This window comes from Pseudorca crassidens, chromosome 11 (genome assembly GCF_039906515.1).
Source record: "Pseudorca crassidens isolate mPseCra1 chromosome 11, mPseCra1.hap1, whole genome shotgun sequence".
Taxonomy (NCBI): Eukaryota; Metazoa; Chordata; class Mammalia; order Artiodactyla; family Delphinidae; genus Pseudorca; species Pseudorca crassidens.
The window spans coordinates 39,799,615-39,819,677 of record NC_090306.1 but is presented as its reverse complement, the minus strand read 5'-3'; the positions used below and the strand labels follow the sequence as shown (position 1 = coordinate 39,819,677).

General features: G+C 39.3%; 1 protein-coding gene across 3 annotated transcripts in view; it reads right to left on the bottom strand.

The window, feature by feature from the left end:
• ANO6 (anoctamin 6) overlaps positions 1 to 20,063 on the bottom strand; it is a 201,244-nt gene that overhangs the window by 75,564 nt on the left and 105,617 nt on the right. For all 3 annotated transcript variants that reach the window (XM_067696281.1, XM_067696282.1, XM_067696283.1), the window contains one exon: positions 15,268 to 15,396. In XM_067696281.1, coding sequence (XP_067552382.1) covers positions 15,268 to 15,396 — 129 coding nt within the window. The remainder of the gene's footprint in view (positions 1 to 15,267; positions 15,397 to 20,063) is intronic.

The following is a 20,063-nucleotide window of genomic DNA, read 5'->3' as shown; positions in this document are numbered from 1 at the left end:
AACCACACAGGGTCTGAAACCAGCCTGCCTGGGTTCAAATGTGATGCCGTTACCTATTAGTTCTTTGACCCTTGGCAGGAAACCTAAACTCCCTTGCCTCATTTTCCTCATCTGTAGAATGAAGAAAACTTCACTGGCTTTTTCTGAGGTTCTCATGAGGATTATATGATGTAAACCACATCAACTAGAATTTCCATCTTTAATAATCACAAGAGGTGAATTGGACCAATTCTCCCACTGAAGACAACTGAAAAAGCTGCATTAATTTCAGTTTTTAACTTCAGCATTCAACAAGATAGAGAAGAATTACTGGGTCATTGTCTAGGTAATCCAGTGGGTCAGACAGTCAGGGCACTCTGCCCAGGGAGCAACACTCAAGATTTGCCAACTGTGAATGGGCAGAGGGGGTGCTGAGCTGCTGTGCTACAGACAGTGCCTAGAACATGAAAAGCACCTAATAAATGTAAAGTAGGTGCTTATGTAGAAGGTCAAAGGTGAAAAAATACACCTAGCATTTGACTAAATGTGAGTCCCAGTGGAATTCCTAACATATTTTGTGGAAGTATTAGAAACAGAATATTGCTTTATTTTCATATGTTTAATGAATAGTTACATAGTATTTACTGTGCCAGACACTGTTCTAAGAGCTTTACAAATATAACAAACTTATTTGTTACAACTTGAGCACAGAAGAGTCACTTAGAGAAAAACCAGCAAGTGCTATAAATGAACAAGCCGAACTTGCCTAGAAAAGCCCAGTGAGATGAGAGCCAGGGGGCCTGGAGGTGCCACTTTCCCATTCTGTTCCCAGCAGGTGGCCGTCCACTCTGCCAGTCTCCCATCCCCCATCTCTGCAATCCACCCTGCTATGTTTCTCAGCCCTCTCCACCCCACATCCACCATATCCCCAACGTCAAATGGGAAGCTGGTTCAGACCCACCTTGCTTTGTACCCAAGCAGTATTTCTTCACCTTAGACCCAAATCCTTATATTGTGATTCCTGCATGGCAGCCCAGTCCTTGTTCCTGATGGCTTCTTCCTTTACTACTGTGTAAAAGCTTTTCTGATCCTTCAAACAACGCTTGACAAAGTGCTTGGCACGAGTATATGCCCAATATGTGTTTGTTGAAAGAATATACTCAACAAACACGTATTAATTTGTTCTACAAACATTTCCTGGGAGTATCCTTCAAAGTGCTGAAGATTCAAAGAAGAATTTGAAAGTCCGCTGTAGAGGAACTACAGAGAAACTCAGCATTCAGTGACCTAGAATTTCCCCAATACAGAAGGACTGGAACACGCATTCATGGGTCTACGGCACTGTAATGGACATCTGTCATTCTTTCTGGCCACTCAACATTTTAACTCCCAGCACAGTCCACGTCCCCTACAGCAGATAAAAACAGAAACACTCCCGTTCTTTGTCTCCTATGAAGTTCAGCTACTGGCACATGAGCTAGGCGCTATTAATCAGACCACCCACTCTAGACTCTGAGTCAGAAGCTAGAGATGCAAAGAAGTCAGGCCACGCAGAACCCGTTCTGGGGTAGCTGGGAGAGCGGATATCTGTTCCAGAGACAGCAGTGACAGAGGTTTTGGCAGGAGCTTTGGGGGAGCACTGCTGGTCAGTGGCGCCAGAAGCAGCTCTGGGCCCCGGGGAGCAACCACGCTTTCTCCCAGACCAGCTGTGTAGTGGGATTTGGGGCATTGCCTCTGGCAGTCTCGTCTCCAGGCTTGTTTGTCCAAGCCTTCCAATGAACCTGTGAGCCCCCTAACATTCTTCTGATTAACTCTTTGTCTGCTTAAATTAGAGCTCATTTCTGTTGCCAGTAAGAATCCTAAAGGAGTAACCACGAACTAGGGAACACTTGTTAGCCTAAAACCGAAATCACTGTGCAGTGGAGGGAGGGGTGTTCTGTGTAGACCGGACACTCTGACTTCCTCTCTTTCCAGGGAGATGACTCAGCCTGAGGCTGTACAAGGGGCAACCCAGATCATCTCACTAGCAGGTCATAAGCAGAATCCAACTGTCTTCTGTATCCTCTAGGAGTCAGGAATAATTTCAGTTAGGACGTGAAGGCTCAGACCCAAGGATTTTAGCTCTTATGAACAAACGTCCTCCTTCTAGTTAGAAGACTAGGAGAATCATTCAAAAGAGGGGCTTCTCCTGTGGCTTAATGGGTGTGTGAACAATGAAGTGCTGGTAACGAGAAACCACAAAACTGTGTTAACTGGCTTTACTGGAATTCCACGGTTCCCATCACAGGCTGCCATGAGGCACAGCTGTCTCCTTCCTTGCCCCCCTCCTCCACTGGGGAGCGGTTCCAAACTTTGAAGGTGCTCGTCGCATTCCACACCTCACTCCCAAACTCCGCAAGTGCCGTCGCCTCCTTCCTCAGACAAATGCAGCCGCTCACGCAAAGTCCTGCACATGCCTTTCTCTCTACCTCTCATAGGTAGACACCATCTCTCTTCCGGTGTCAGGAGATTACTCCCTTTTCCTATCCTTCCTGAGCTTGCTTCGGCAATATCTTTTCTTCTCTTCAGTCCTTTCTCCTCATTGCTCTTAGCCAACAAACACCTTAAATATTTCCCATCTTTAAGAATATGAAATCCTGCCTCAGTCCTGGCTGCTCTTCAGTTACCATTGCCGCCCCTAGAGATGCCTGTCTTTTGATCTCGATATCCTTGGCGCTTAGAATGGGCCTAAAGTACAATAAACAGGCAATAAATGTCTGGTGAAAGAATGAGTAAGTTGAGTGGATGGTGGGTGGGTGGTTGCCTGTTATGTGGGGACTGACTGAAGAATACAGATCACTGCAGTGCAGCAACTGGGCTCCTCTTCCCTGAGGGACCCCCCACCCCCAAGTGCTCCATGAACTTTTACTTACGGGCGTTATAGGACATGACAGAGAAGGACAGATACAGTTTAATTCTGGAATGTGCTAGCACCAGATAGCTCTGGGGCATCCAGAACAGGAAGAGGCTTCCTGACCCCTAGGAATCTGAATTATGAGATGACAAAGGGGGGCCAGTTCAGAGAACCTGGAAGGAACCGGCCCCGTGAGAGGTCAGTTCTGTCATCACACATACCGAACACAAACTACTCCTGTCTCGGCTGTATCAGCTGCATCAACCATGACCGTGACAAGCCACATAGTGCGAGTTAGACATAGTTCCTCCTCTGTGGGATTTCTAGTTGAGGTCATGACTCCTTATCACCTTCACAGGACTCTATCCTCTCGATTTTAGTCTACCAGTTGCCCCTTAGCTCTTGTAGTACTGGTCTTCCTTTTACGCCTGGGCATAATGGTTAAGATTCCGAGCGAAAATTCAAATCCTGGTTCTGCCATTTGCTAGCTCTGTGATGTTGGGCAAATAAACTCTGCAGGTATCAGTGGCTTCATCTCAAAGGTGGTAAAGGAAATAGCTTCATCTTGAGGTTTTTTTTTTTTTTAAGGATTAAATGTGATCATGGGTATAAAGTCCTCAGCATGAGGCTTGACACACAAGCTCTGTAGACATGTCAGCCAACATTACCTTCTTTCTCTGCTTTCAAATACGCTCAACCTCCTTTATTCCTTAAAAAAAAAAAAAAATCCTCTCTACCTTGTAAGCCTTAGAGGCTCACCTCTTTTAATATCAAACATCAGAACAAAAATAAGCAACCCCAATCACTTGGCTTCCACAATGTGCACCCAGTGACATCTTAATCCCTCTAGTGGGATACCAGTGACACCATTTTACCAGAACTCCAGGAAATGGATCTTAAATATGAGTCATTTAGCCCTCCCTCTTCTTGACTCTTTATACCACTACATTGTCCTGGTCCTCAGACTACTTTCTTTGATATCTGATGGATGTATATCCTTTTCATTCTCTGGAGAAAGAATTAATATTGTTAAAATGGTCATATTACTCAAAGCAATCTACGGACTTAAGGCAATCCCTATCAAAATATCCATGACATTTTTCACAGAACTAGAACAAATAATTCTGAAATTTATATGGAACCACAAAAGACCCAGAATTGCCAAAGCAATCCTGAGAAAAAAGAATGAGGTAAAGCTGGAGGTATAACCCTTCCAGACTTCAGACTATGCTACAAAGCTACAGTAATCAACACAACAAGGTATTGGCTCAGAAAAAGACACACAGATCAATGGAACAGAATAGAGAACCCAGAAATAAACCCATGAACTTATGGTCAATTAATCTATGACAAAGAAGGCAAGAATATACAATGGAGAAGACAGTGTCTTCAACAACTGGTGCTGGGAAAGCTGGACAGCTAAAGGTAAAACAATGAAATTAGAACATCCCCTCATACCATACACAAAAATAAACTCAAAATGGTTTAAAGACCTAAATATGAGATATGACACCAAACTCCTATAAGTGAATATAGGCAAAACATTCTTGGACATAAATCACAGCAATATCTTCTTAGATCAGTCTCCCAAGGCAAAAGAAATGAAAGCAAAAATAAACAAATAGGACCCAATCAAACTTAAAAGCTTTTGTACAGCAAATGACACATCAGTGAAAGGAGAAGACAACCTATGGAATGGGAGGAAATATTTGCAAACAATGAGACAAACAAGGGGCTAATATCCGAAATATATAAACAGCTCATACAACTCAATATCAAAAAAAGAAAAAAACAAACAACCTGATTTAAAAATGGGCAGAAGACCTGAACAGACATTTTTGCAAAGAAGATATACAGATGGCTAACAGGCACATGAAAAGATGCTCAACATCACTAATTATTAGAGAAATGCAAATCAAAACCACAATGAGATATTATCTCACACCTGTCAGAATGGCTATCATTAAAAAGTCAACAAATAACAAATGCTGGCAAGGATGTGGAGAAAAGGAAATCCTTGTACACTGCTGGTAGGAATGTAAATTGGTGCAGCCACTAGGGAAGCCAATATAGAGTTTCCTCAAAAAACTAAAAATACAACTGCTATATTATCCAGCAATTCCACTCCTGGGTATATACTGGGAAAAAACAAAAACTCTGAAAAGATTCATGCACCCCAGTGTTCATAGCAGCACTGTTTATAATAGCCAAGACATGGAAGCAACCCAACGACTAGCTTAAAGAAGACGTGATACATACACAGACGCATGCACACACACACGATGGAATATTACTCAGCCATAAAAAGAATGAAATACTGCTATCTGCAGCAACATGAATGGACAATAATCTCAGCAACAGAGATTATTAGGCTTAGTGAAATAAGATACACAGAGAAAGACAAATACTATATGATAGCATTTATATGTGGAATCTAAAATATAATACAAATGAATGTATATACAAAACAGAAATAGATTATTTTTTTCAAATTGTTGGACATTTAGGCTGTTTCTAATTTTTCACAATTATGAAGGTGCATGTAATTTTAATTTCTTTAACAGGTACTGCTGTACTGCCACAGAGAAAAGTTGTACTAATTTATCCTATTTTAGTTCTTATTTGGTTCTTTACAAAGAACTCCTGCGAAATTTACCTGGTATCTCTCAATAATTGGTAGACCTTGGAGTTGGTTTATAATGCCCTCTATTTTACTACTAACTATAAATACTTAAATAGTTGAATCAAGGATAGAACATTTTTATTTGCTTAAACATGTTAACATATCACCTTGGTGTAACTCTGATAAGACAGTTCTTGTTATTTCCCTTTGGCATGGCAATTCATAAAGAACTAGTGGAATATTTTAAAAATTGATCAAAAAATTTTCTTGGTTTGTCAGGTAGCTAAAGTAAATTAGCATATGTGCTATATTTGTCAAACAGGTACATATCAGGAGAAGACTGCTTACTTAAGAAAAGATTGCTTAAATTTAACATGAAATCATCAGCTTTACTGCTCTGTAGAATTTACACTTGGATAAGTCACAGTGTTTTCTTTTTTTTTAATAGATCTTTATTGGAGTATAATTACTTCACAATACTGTGTTAGTTTCTTTTGTACAACAAAGTGAATCAGCCATATGCATACATATATCCCCATATCCCCACCCTCTTGAGCCTCCCTACCATCCTCCCTATCCCACCCCCTAGGTCATCACAAAGCACAGAGCTGATCTCCCTGTGCTACGCTGCTGCTTCGCACTAGCTGTTTTACATTCGGTAGTGTATATATGTCAGTGCTACTCTCCCACTTTATGCCAGCTTCCCCGCCCCCTCCATGTCCCCAAGTCCGTTCTCTACATCTGTGTCTTTATTTCTGCCCTGCCACTAGGTTCATCAGTACCATTTTTCTTCTTAGATTCAATATATATGCATTAGCATACGGTATTTATTTTCTCTTTCTGACTTACTTCACTCTGTATGATAGACTCTAGGTCCATCGACCTCACTACAAATAACTCAATTTCATTTCTTTTTATGGCTGAGTAATAGTCCACTGTATATATGTGCCACATCTTTACCCATTCATCTGTCAATGGACACTTAGGTTGCTTCCATGTGCTGGCTATTGTAAACAGTGCTGCAATGAACATTGTGGTGCATGTCTCTTTTTGAATTATGGTTTTCTCAGGGTATATGCCCAGTAGTGGGATTGCTGGGTCATATGGTAGTTCTATTTGTAGTTTTTTAAGGAACCTCCATACTGTTCTCCGTAGTGGTTGTATCAATTTACATTCCCACCAACACTGCAAGAGGGTTCCCTTTTCTCCACACCCTCTCCAGCGTTTATTGTTTGTGGATTTTTTTGATGATGGCCATTCTGACTGGTGTGAGGTGATACCTCATTGTGGTTTTGATTTGCATTTCTCTAACAATTAGTGATGCTGAGCTTTTCATGTGCCTCTTGGCCATCTGTATGTCTTCTTTGGTGAAATGTCTATTTAGGTTTTCCACCCATTTTTTAATTGAATTGTTTGTTTTTTTGATACTGAGCTCCATGAGCTGTTTGTATATTTTGGAGATTAATCCTTTGTCCATTGTTTCATCTGCAAATATTTTCTCCCATTCTGAGGATTGTCTTTTCGTCTTGTTTATGGTTTCCTTTGCTGTGCAAAAGCTTTGAAGTTTAATTAGGTTCCATTCGTTTATTTTTGTTTTTATTTCCATTACTCTCGGAGATGGGTCAAAAAAGATCTTGCTGTGGTTTATGTCAAAAAGTGTAACAGTGTTCTTGACATTTAAAAAAATTAGGGTAGAGCTGTCTTCCATGTTAAAAATGAAAGAAAATTAATATTGCATACTGCCTGACATAGCCATTGCTCAATAAATATTTGTTGAATATCTGAGGCCACACAAGTTTTAGCTAAAAATTATCTATGTGCCTTATTGGAACCCTTACATGTAAGAACCTAAACCTATGTTTATAGTCTATGATGTGTATTTGGCAGCACAAAATGACTAAACCAGACTCACTGGTTCTGAGAAAAGCCCAGCCATATACTAGATGGTGCTGTAAGTTCCTCTATCTCTAGGGGAGCAAATTCACTGGGACTGTAACCTGGATCTTTTTTTTTTAACCTACTTCTAGCAAATCCAAAGTGACTGTAATCATTGAGGACTTATGGACATCACAAAAAGATGCATATGATTCTACTACTGTCAGTGGAGAATGGTCCTGGGGGTTTTAAGTAGAGAAGGACAAGAGCACTTATCCCACCCCAGAAACTGGAATTTTATTCATACCTCTTTGGGGATGTTAATAAAGCTGTCAGAGAAATAAAGAATAAAGCAATCAAAATCACAAAGGACAGACTGGCATAATTAAGGCAGCTTTCTGTCCCCTAAGCACCTGAGATTACACATCTCGTTCGGCTTGATAAAGTCATTGTTGGGAAGGACTTGCTTTTGAATTATACAGTAATAATACTGATTTTAAACACCAATTTTTACCATTTGCTTTATGTCACCTAGCTTTTAAGCATAAAAAGCAGGGGTTGCAATGTCTAGGAAGTAAGATTATTAAATACACTGTGATGATAATAAATCAGCATAAACAAGTAGGGATTAATGAAATATATGAATAGATTAATTTCAAATATTCTTCCAGCTTTGTTAGGAAAAATACTCATGGTACCATCATTGTATTTTTGAATCTGCCAATCTCTGTTACGCCTATGAAGATGGATGAGAAATAAGACAAAGGTACATAATTTGTGCAAAAAAACTACTCTCATTACTCAAAGTGCTTCTTATTACTTATATATCATGTGCGCAAGAAGGTCTGGTAAGCAGGAATAAATTATTTAATTGGGACTTAATTTAAATTCACGTGTTGGTGATAAAACATTGAACATTAGCGGGCCTGATCTGATGAGGGATTTACCCAAGTAGGTGAGGTATGTTCACAAGGGACAGAAAACAGACGAGCATCCTAAATGGTAAGCATAGAAAGGAAGTGAATATTTACCTGAAGCTTATTTCCAACTTTTCTTTTTAAATTAACATTTTTGGTGTAATTACAAAAATAAACAAATGGTAACTCAGAAAACAGATGTTTTCTGAGAAGGAAAAAAATCATCTGTTATCAATCCACTAAGACAACTACTGTAAATACTTCAGGGCAATGTTTTCCAAACTAACCTACCTGTTTATATGAACAACCTGGAGCGCTTGCTTAAAAGGCAGATTCTAGGGCCCCTCTCCTGGAGATTCCGGCTCAGTACGCACAGGATGGGGCCTGGATAATCTAGTTTCAACAAGCAAAGCAGATGACTCTTATCATCAGACAAGTTTATACTATTTTTTTAGGACATATCTTTTCTGTGCATATAAGCAGCTTTCTTTTATGATTATTTATCCCCTTCAAGCCTGAGAATTTGGTATAGTTGATTTTTTCCAACCCTTCACCCTTTTACAGACGACCCTTTAAAAAGTGAGACACAGGTGACTGTTGGGACCAGGGCAAATGACAGCTTCATTCAAAACTAACTCATGAGGACTAATCGGGAAAAGGATTTTCTCTTCTCCACATCTTTCTGAGATGAAATGGGATAATCAGATTTTACTTTTCAGGATTTCACTGTCTTGTTTGTCTGTTTTTAAGGATTGAGCCCAAGGACACTTCCTATTTTGGAACTAAGAATCAAGATTCGGATTCACTGCTCTCGTGCTGAGTACTCAAAAATAAAACCAAATATGCTTATACCAGCAACACATCTTGTAGCTGTAATTTGAAACTGCTGATTCTAATTTCATTTATTCCTTTTAACCTACAATCTTAGTTTAAGCAAGTAGGGTGTAAAGGAAGACGATAAAAATATAAAGAGCTCCCTGCTTTAGTCTAAAATTTTAAGGACTTAAAGCTAAACCTGATTTCATACCCGAAAACAAAAGACAGAACACCTACCAAAAGTTATCTGAGAAGGTGAGACCACCCAACGCTGGTTGCCATCATCACTTAACCTAGCCTAATATTTTTCATGGACTATTTGTAGCAAATATGTCATTACCAAGAATTTTTTAATATGATTCTGATTCTTCATAATCCCCTTCTGCCATCCCTTTATTTTTTCAATTTGGAGAGTGAAGGGCAACATTAAGTCAACTCAATCATGCCTTCCCCTTTAGGAGGCTCCAAGGGACAAATTTCTTTCTGGGGGATCTTTAGACCAGAAAGATTGTATTTCTTTTGAACAACCAGTTTTGCTTTTATTGTGTTGAAACTTTAAACCATGCTATTGACAACATCCTCTATTTTCTTTGGCTACTAGGAAACTCAGAGGCAAATTTGCAGATGAACTCTTCAGTTCTGAACAGGACCTTATGGTTAATAATAAATCATTTTATTTATTACTTTGACACATGGCTTCATTTTCTTTTTCTGGCTTTTACATTTCTGTCACCTTGATTTCCTCATCTACATTTTTGGTATATTCTGTAAGTGACCTCAAATACTTTTTAGTGAATTATAAATAAACTATGTTAATGTAGTATTAGCATAAGCAGGAAGCTAATGACTATAAAAATGATACATTGCATGTTAAAGCCAATAGTGAATGATGTTTGAGTTATCTATACTGTTAGTTATCATCTTATTAACCACAAATAATCATATACTTAATGCACATAAGATTTACTGATAAATAAAGCAATGTGATCACCTTGATACAAAAAACAAAGCATTTGATAACTTTTAAAACCCAATTATAAAAACTCACAGCAACCTAGGACTAGAAGGGAACTCCTTTAACTTTTTAAAAGAAAACTACCAAAAATTTATAGTAAATGTGATATTTAATGGTGAAATTTTACAACCATTTGCATCAAAATCAGCAATACAGTGGTGACTACTGTAAGGTCCGATCTTAACAAACGGCACTGCGAAACAGAGGAAGGAAAGCTTCAAGTGAGCTTTATTAGGGAGCGCTCCCGGGCGAGGTTCACTCTGAGAGAAAGGGGCCAGAGAAGTCGCACCCGGGTGAGGGTTGGGCAAGATTTTATAGGGGAAGAAGGGAAAGGGGTGTGGTGAATCTGGGAGGGCGCAGGGTGTTCCTTATTTGGTGGTCTTTTCGGGTATCCTGGGGGACCGTTAGTCCTGCACCTCGAAAGGCGGGAAGGCTGGGCCGGGTGCAAAGTCCCCAGGTCAGTTTCTGGAACTGGGTGGTCCGGAGAGTTTCGGTCTGATGCAACCTGTGAATCTGATTGTGTTCCCCTGCCTCGGGCCAGTTGGCCTTACAACTACTATGTGTTACTGGTTTTATTCAAGAGGTCTTAGCCATATCACTTGGACAAGAAAAAGAATGAAGTATAAAGAAAGGTACAGCAAAACTGTCACTTGTAGACAATATGGTCTTCTTTTGAGAAAACTTAAAACAAGCATTAGAAACTATTAGAACTAAAAAGTTTATCAAGGTAACTAGATACAACTTATAAAAAACCAATATTCTTTTTTAACACACACAATAATCAATCACAAACTGCAATTTAAAATGTCTGACAACAGCAACAAAAATTTAATATAATAGCTAATAAAATGTATAAGATCCTCATAGATATTATTATAAAACTTTACTAAAGTATGTAAAACCTCAATAAATGGAGTGACGTACTGTGTTCAACAAATTAGAACTTTTTGATGAACTTTTAACCATTTGCAAAGAGATCTCATTTAGCTTCTGGGTAGAGTTCCAGCCTCATGATAAGTCATCTAAAACAATGGACAACAGTTTTAAAAGCTCAAAGGGGGCTTCCCTGGTGGCACAGTGGTTAAGAATCCGCCTGCCAAGGCAGGGTACAGGGGTTCGAGTCCTGGTCCGGGAAGATCCCACATGCCGCAGAGCAACTAGGCCCGTGCGCCACAACTACTGAGCCTGTGCTCTACAGTTCACCAGCCACACTGAAGCCCACACGCCTAGAGCCCGTGCTCTGCAACAAGAGAAGCCACTGCAATGAGAAGCCTGCACACCGCGGCGAAGAGCAGCCCCCGCTCGCTGCAACTAGAGAAAGCCCGCACGCAGCAAGGAAGACCCAACGCAGCCAAAAATAATAAATAAATAAATTAAAAAAAAAAAAAAAAGCTCAAAGGATCTGTAACCAATTAGTCAGTTGTCTCACATAATTTGAAAGTTTGGATATAATTTAATTCAACACTCATTTTTGGAAAATTTCTTATTCTGTAGTCTCCACTGGCCAGATCCACTAAAGAATTCTTAAGGTCAGATATACAATACAAACTTATAATTCCATATATAAACTTTTCATAACCTTCAAGGAAATAAACTTTCCATCAACTTTTAGGAATGGATTCTGCTGATAAAAAAGTAAATATCGATAAATAGTAACACATTCAGGATTTCTTATACTGTTATTGTGCTATCTAGACCTTTCTACCCTCTTTACCATCATCTGCATTATACCATTACTTGGTCATAAACACATCTGTTTGAAGGGAGGCCAAGTGTCAGACAAAATGAAATTCAGAATCGATCAGTTCTGCCACTGGTTAGCAGTCTTGGATAAAGGAAATGGAAGAGAGCGTGACTAACAAAACTGAGCAGGAGGAGTTCGAAAAGTACATGGTAATTTGTTTTATTTAAAACATTTTTGCTCTTCACAACATAGAGCAAACCTATTTATATATATTTAATCATGTGCTGTGCCAGACATTGCTGAGGCTGCCTATTCGACAGCCATTCTCCCTTCTTCATTACTAAGAAAAGCCTGATGGTTTTGTTAGATACTGGGTGATCAGGTGATTCAAGAGAGGAAAGACTAGTCTTGATTAGTCTATGCTAATGACGGTCATTCCATTCGTCTTGCCAGTAGTTGGTTTAGGAACAGACCTGTGATAGACAGTCAACAGTAAAAGGAAGAGGGGAGCTTTCTTCTCCCTTCAAAAGGACCATGAGAAAGGGCATTCCCTCTTTCTGCCTCTGGATGTCTGGAAATGCAGCAAACATCACGTAACAAAGTGAAGACAGTTTAAGAACAGCCAACGTTTGAGGATGGCAGAGTGGAAGGATGAAATGAACCTCAATTCCTGATGACCTCATTAAGCCAATAAATTACGTAACTCAGAAATGCTCCTATGTCCGGGCTATTTCTTAAATGAGAGAATTATTATCTCCTTTTAGCATTTAAGCCATTGTGAGTTTGGTTTTCCTGTTACTTGCAGTAAAAAACAAAACAAAACAAAAACATTCAAACTGATTCTGTGCCACGGACAGCAGTACTAGCTAAGCGAACGCTTATTATTGGAACAACTTATGATCATCCTCATGTGTAATCTAAACGTAAATGGTTTATGCTTTTTAAAGGGAGGTGTGAAGTTCTGAGGTATTTTCACTAATATAAGGGGACAAAGTTACATGATATTTGGAGATTTGGAGTAGAAAAATAATTTCCATTTTGCTCATGTGCAGATGCAGTCTTTTGCTCTTCTATGTTTTGAATACTCATAGCCCTATCAGTTCTATCTTTCCCCACCGCTAAGCAAGAATTTAACAATACTTTTTAGATCAGCCCCTGGCAAAGACAACCTTGGTGTTGTTTTAGGAAATCAATATGATTTAGACATACTTTTTTTTTTCCCTCTCAAAGAAAGAAGAATTTTGAAATTGCCTTTCCTTGGCGTTACGTTAAATCCTGAATACGTCCTGACAGGGAGTATGATGGAGCGCGCAAATGATTTTCCAATTAATAAAAATGTGATTCCAAAGCTGAGCTTTGAATTCTAAATTAAGTAATATGTATAAACAGAGACTCAAAACACTTCAAAGCACAGCTTACAAAAGCCAGCATCATGGTGTATCAAGCCATGAGTTCAGGAATTGCCAAAATTAATGATGATTTTTTTTCTCTTGATTTTTGAGAGTTACTCCAGGACCTTTGTTTCTGTGTAAAGCAAATGCAGACCTTATTAATAATGTAAGAGGCTCTAGGACTCCTTTACCATGGCAGAGAAGCTCTTATCTAAAACTAGAACTGTTTCCTCTATACTTTAATGGATTAGGTTTGGTTAACTTACTTTGTATAGTGCTCAATTCTGTTCCATTGGCATATGGATGCCTAATAAATATTTGATGATGGTGACCATGACTGCACAGAAGATACCTTAGTGTCCACAGGAAAATGATAAAACACTGTAAGCTAGTTTCCTCTAGTGATAAAATTATATAAAAACAGGAGAGTGATGCCTTTTCATACCAGTGCATTTAAGAAAACCCCAAATAAAAGGTAAGGTATAAGAATTAACATCTATTTAATTTAATTGTTTTATTTAATCCTAACCATAATCCTCTGGACTAGGTACTGGGATTCCCATTTTCCTAAATCTAAGATGTCACTGGTTGTATAGTGAGCCAATATTTTATGTACCAATAAGAAAAAATGCAGCCAATGAAAGTATGATACACCTTTCTTAAGATGTACCCTGATTTCAGAGACGTCAAAATGTAAAAATCGGGGCTTCCCTGGTGGCGCAGTGGTTGAGAGTCCGCCTGCCGATGCAGGGGACACGGGTTCGTGCCCCGGTCCGGGAGGATCCCACATGCCGCGGAGCGGCTGGGCCCGTGAGCCACGGCCGCTGAGCCTGCGCGTCGGAGCCTGTGCTCCTCAGCGGGAGAGGCTGCAGCAGTGAGAGGCCCGCGTACCACAAAAAAAAAAAAAAAAAAAAAAAAGGAAAACTAATAGGCATCTCAAAAATAATTAAAAAATACAATTCTAATAAGAAAATTCATCCAAGTCACACAGCCAGTTGGTAGCTGTGGCAAAGACAAGCCGCTCTCCACCAAAAACTCATGTTCCCCGTCCACAGCATGGAGTTCCTACTGAGAAATGGCTGTCCAGCCAGAAACTATGCTTTCCACCTTCCAGAGTTCTGACCAATAGAATGTGAACACAACTGACATAGTCAGTTCCAGTCCAAAGAGGTAAAGAAGCACGAGTACTTTCTTCATTCTCTCTCTCATCCCATCCACCATTTATTGATGCTCAGGATGATCTTAGAAACTACCTGTTGAAAATGGCAAAGCCTCTGTGTCAGCCTGGGTTCCTGAACGACTGCAAGGAACAAAGCCCTGCCTGTACCCCCAAACCATTGTGCCAAATAGGGATGCCACATTTGTTTGACACGAGCAATAAGTAAACTTTTATTTTATTAAGCCACTGTAATTCGAGGCTAGTGTTACTTCAACTAGAATTATTTCATATAATACAGTGGCAGAATTAGAATTTGAATGTCAGCTTCCAAGAGCACAGGTTCGAGATTCAGGACAAGAGTTTGAACCATAGCTCCACCGGTTCTTACACTAGAGTCCATGAACTTGGGCAGTCATTTAACCTATGGATCAAGTTTGTCATCCAGAATGGTATGAAAATAAAAGGCACCTCACAGACTGTTCTCAGGATTAAATGAGAAAATGCATGCAAAATGCACGGACCATCCATGAGTTGGCACTCCCTGAATGCTGGTTGTTATTTCACTCGCTGTCATTGTCAATCATCAGCTTCCTTTCATACCTAGTTGCAAATCGCCAAGTGTGCTTTTAACGTAAATCTCTTCTACAGATAGAAAGTGCCATTCCTCTGAAGAAAGTCCGCCTTCAGCTTAAGAGCCTGAGGAAGTTTCTGTTCCAAACTTTAAAAAGTTAAAAAAAATTTTTTTTCTGTTACCAATACCTTGAGGGAATGATGAACAGAGAAAATATGAAGGTATGTTTGTTGTATGATATTTCAAACACCAGTTTCACTTTACTGCTTACATAAAAATAGCACTTTATTTTTTCATTTCACAATATTATAAGGAATAAAAAGAAAATGGGATAAAAAACTTACCCTTTGTTTTTCATTTGAACCCTTTTTATTGGTCTCTTTTCTACTTTCATCTTCATACACTAGAACAAAGTCAATTCTTCGCTGACCATCATTAAAAAAGAGGGAGTCAAGTTTTCCATTAAATTCTTCCTGTGTGGATAGAAAAATAAATTTTAATATAGTTTTTTGAAAAGTGCCAATTTATAAGTGTTTATTTTCTAGCTTTAATAGATACATCAGTATGTTTACAGAGAAAGAGAAATAAATCCATAACTAGTTACTTGACCAAGAGGGCATGGTCACATGATCTTTGCAAGCATAGTCTGTTCTTGGTGAAAGAAGTCCTTGAATTGAGCAAGTTAGCATTATTCTACAAATGTATGGGAAAACATCAGCATTATGAATGTAACACAGTTATCCCAGAATTATTCCCACCTGGATGAGCAAAAGGAGTACCAAGTTTGGAAATGAACACAGTAACCAGAGATGCCTATCGGAAGGACCAAAGTTCATTTAACAAGAGAAAAAAATCTAAGACAAAGCACTGTTTATGAAAATCTCATCCTACCTTGACCATATTTTCTAACCTTTTCATCAATTTTCATGACTTCTCTCTGAACCTCATCACTTTATAGAAAGTATCATTTTATAACCTTAAACAAATGCCAGAAAATGCTTTGATACACACAAAAGATACACTGGTCGTTGGTATTTGTCCCCAAATCCACACAAGATACCCCCTCACTCCTAGCAAAAAACAAGCAAACAAACAAAAATCCCAGCAACAAGAACAAATAAATGAGCCTTTAATTTAGAGCTTAAAAGCCTTATGGCGTGGGCTTCCCTGGTGGCACAGTGGTTGAGAGTCCACCTGCCGATGCAGGGGATGCAGGTTCGTGCCCCGGTCCGGGAAGATCCCACATGCCGCGGAGCGGCTGGGCCCGTGAGCCATGGCCGCTGAGCCTGCAGGTCCGGAGCCTGGGCTCCACAACGGGAGAGGCCACAACAGTGAGATGAGAGTCCCGCGTACCGCAAAAAAAAAAAAAAAAAAAAAAAAAAGCCTTATGGCATAAAAACAAAGTCATAACGGCAGAACACAGACCTAATACAGTTTAAAACAATCTGTATTACCTTATGGATTTGGATAGAATTGTTTTAATTTGCTCTAAGGAAAGCCTTGAGTTTGTGTTTCTCCAACATCTGGTCATACTGCTTATGTGAATGTTGTTTAAGAATCAGAATATTTTTTTAACTGACAAGTAATACTTTTCAATTTTTCATTTTTTTTCCATTAAAAGTCATGGGGAGGTTGCATTTTGCAGTCATTTGGTGGAACCCCTTAATCATTAAATGTGATTAATTCTTCTCTTCATTCAGCATCAGTTAGTACTACACAAATCACCTTATTTTACCGCCACCAGTTTCCCGTTTTCTTCACACTTTTGAGAAGATGTATATTTTTGCTAAACATATACAAACTGATACTTGCCCCTCCTTTCCTCTTTTCTACCACGGAGCAGACTAACAGTGTGACTTGGCCTGAGACCTTTCCCAGCCAGGACGCTGAGGGGCCAGAAAAACAGACACATCAGTGTCCCAGGCTGAGGCTACCACCCAATTCTTTTATTTCCAATTTCAGCTCTTTAAAACCAGTAAACGTTAAGAGTATTTAAAGCTATACAAGACACAGAAAACAGGCTTATGGTTACCAAAGGGGAAAGGGTGGGGGGGATAAATTAGGACTTTGGGAGTAACATATACACGCTACTATATATGAAATAGATAACCAACAAGGACCTACTACATAGCACAGGGAACTCTACTCAGTATTTTATAACAACCTATACAGGAAAATAATCTGAAAAAGAACATATATATATATATATATATATATATATATATATATATATATCACTGAATCACTGTGGTGTACATTTGAAAATAACACAACACTGTAAATCAACTATATTTCAATTAAAAATAATTAATTAATTTTAAAATACATTTAAAAAAAAAGCTATACAAAAATGCTAAGGCCTGTTGTTTTCACTTCAACCATGGAGTTCTTGAGGCCCCTCCTCTCTTCAATTTCTCTTCCTTTCAGTGAAGATGTTACTATTGGTGACAACCTGGGCAGTTGCTAGAGGAAAACCGTGTGTAGAGGAAAAAACTGTGAGGCCGAGGGGAAGTGGAGTAAGGTGGAATATAGTCACGAAAACCTGGTCATTGTTACAGACGTCTGAAACATGTCCAAAGCAGCTTGCTCTCTGGAGCCCACATTCTGCTGCCTTTCTTTGGTGGCATCTGACAGCTCACTGAAGTCACGTTCTGAAGAATGAGGCCTGGAATAAGAACCACATCTGCACGTGGATCCAGGCATTCCTCCCCACACAGCCCTTGGTCAGCCACACAGGTTGGCAGCAAGCTCCCAGATAATCAGGTCTGTATGCACATCTCTCCTGTATGATAGAAGACCACGGCCCTTTGTTGGAGGAAAACGCCACTGGCTTGGCAAGACTGTCTGTATGAAATAACTAGGTCAGACTCTCATATGGTATTAGAATGCAGTGCCGGGGGAAAGAGTGCCAAATTCGTATGGCTGTGAAATCCACGTTTCCCATCTCTTGGCAGAAAACATTCCACTAGGTGACTGGGAAGAGAAGGGAGAAACAAAATGCTGGGCTAGAAAGAATATCTAACAAACAAGGGAACTAGCCCAAATAGAAAAGACTCAACTATGAACAAAACAGTACTGCTTGGAAAAGAAAAAAAGGCTGGATTTTTCAGCTATAAGTTCCAGTATAGGCCTGACTCATCCAACAGGTATTGAAATGACAAAAAAAACTAAAAAAAAATTAAAAAAAAATCCTCTTCTAAAGTTTTGAAGTAAAGTTTAATAGTTTCCTAGGATAAATATTGATAATCTTCTTCAAAATGACTGATTATTCAGAGATGGATTATTCTAGTCCTGACCTCTCAAAATCTACTCAAAATTGCATCTTTAGTCTTTTCTACCAAGTCAAAGGGCACCAAGATGAAATACAAAAACCCCCTGAAACCCAGTCTTTCCTGTTCAGCAGCTTAAGTTTAAAAACACTTTAAGAGATGGTTTAAAATTTATCAGGTCAAATCATTTTAGAGATTGGAGCTTACGTGTGGTTACTGACTTCCCCACTAGGAAACTTATTAACTCTTATACTCATCAGAGTAACTTATTGTTACCCTGAGGGTCTTAGGCAAATGTCTTTAATGCCAAGGAAGTAAGCAGAGTCTCTAGCTGTTAATACTTCTTTCTTCCTGGAAAAGATATGAAGTAAATTTCTAATTACAGTTTAGAGTCTATCGTATGTTTTATTTGTTCATAGCCATTGCCCTCTCTGGTTCCGAGGACACTAGATTCCACCAATTTAGCGTCCATTTACTCATTTGCAGCAATCTGACCCAAAGGTGTACTTAAAGACTGCAGTGGTTAAAAAGGCTATCCATGTTCATTTGTCATTATATCAAAATAAACAGAAACAATGCTGCCAACCATTGCAGAAGAGTGACCTGACCACCTCTGTCTTTAACTGTTGGCTTTGACATTTCACACTTGGGAAGAGAGACATGCTTGGTCTGAGCCAGGGGAGGTCTGAGAAATAAGCTCCTGGCAGAGCAGTGTAGGAGAGAAGGAATAAGAAAGGTTGGGTGTAATGTACCCAACTGATGTTTCCCAGGTCTCCCTGCTCTCAGCTGGCTTCTTTCCTCCTTCTATTTGTAGGGCATCTCCTTCAACAAAACAGCCCAAAGGGCTCTTTTAACCAAATCAGGATAAAAATGCAAGCAGCAAAATTACGCTGCCAGAATTTGTGGATTCAACCAACGTCAGACTAAAAAAAAAAAAAAAAAAAAAAATACAGAAAGTTCCAAAAAGCAAAGCTTGAATTTGCCGTGTGCCAACAACTATTCACATGACATTTACATTATATTCACAACAATTTACATAGCCTTTACATTGTACTAGGTAGTATAAGTAATCTAGAGATGATCAAAGGACATGGGAGGATGTGTATACATTATATGCAACTACTACACCATCTTATATAAGGGACTTGAGCATCCAAAGATTTTGGTAACCGCCCTGTGAATACCAAGGGATGACTGAAATTACTTGGTAGGAGAACTTCTCATAAGTTATCTGGATTTTCCTTGAACAGGAGGAACATGGGTACATGTTTGGGTACATGAAGGGTCACATGATGATTATATAATGGTGAGGCTTGTCTTCCGGGTGGAGAAAGAAGGGCTAGGGAAGGAAAGGATCTGCGGAAACAGCTGCCTGGGTGTAACTGCTCCATGGCATTTAGGTCAGTTAGAGACGAGCAGCCCATCTCACTAAGCACCCTCCTGGAATCCCTGGCATCAGCACTTGGTGAGTCCAGGAAAGAACTTGCTGCTCAACATGTGTCCAAACTCACACTTCTCAAGTGTCCTCAAATAAACAAAATGTGTCCTCAAATAAACCCTGCAAAATCAAGATTGGAAGTCCCATTTCACAATAGAGGCATCTACTCCTAGAGTTTAAGATGCAAATTTTAAATGATTTGTCCAAGATCTGGATACAAAGCAATCAGTTTGGGATCTCTGCTCAAACTCTCATTTGTGTGTAAGGATGTTGGAAACTTGCCTTGGACAGCAAGTGATATTATCTGATTGTATCAGATTAAAAAATTCTAGAGAATTTCCAAACAGTTTATTCCTGCCCCTGTTAGGGCTGTCATTTACTATGAGATTAGAGAGTGTTCCAGGTTTATTTGGATTAGTGGTCTCAACCTCTA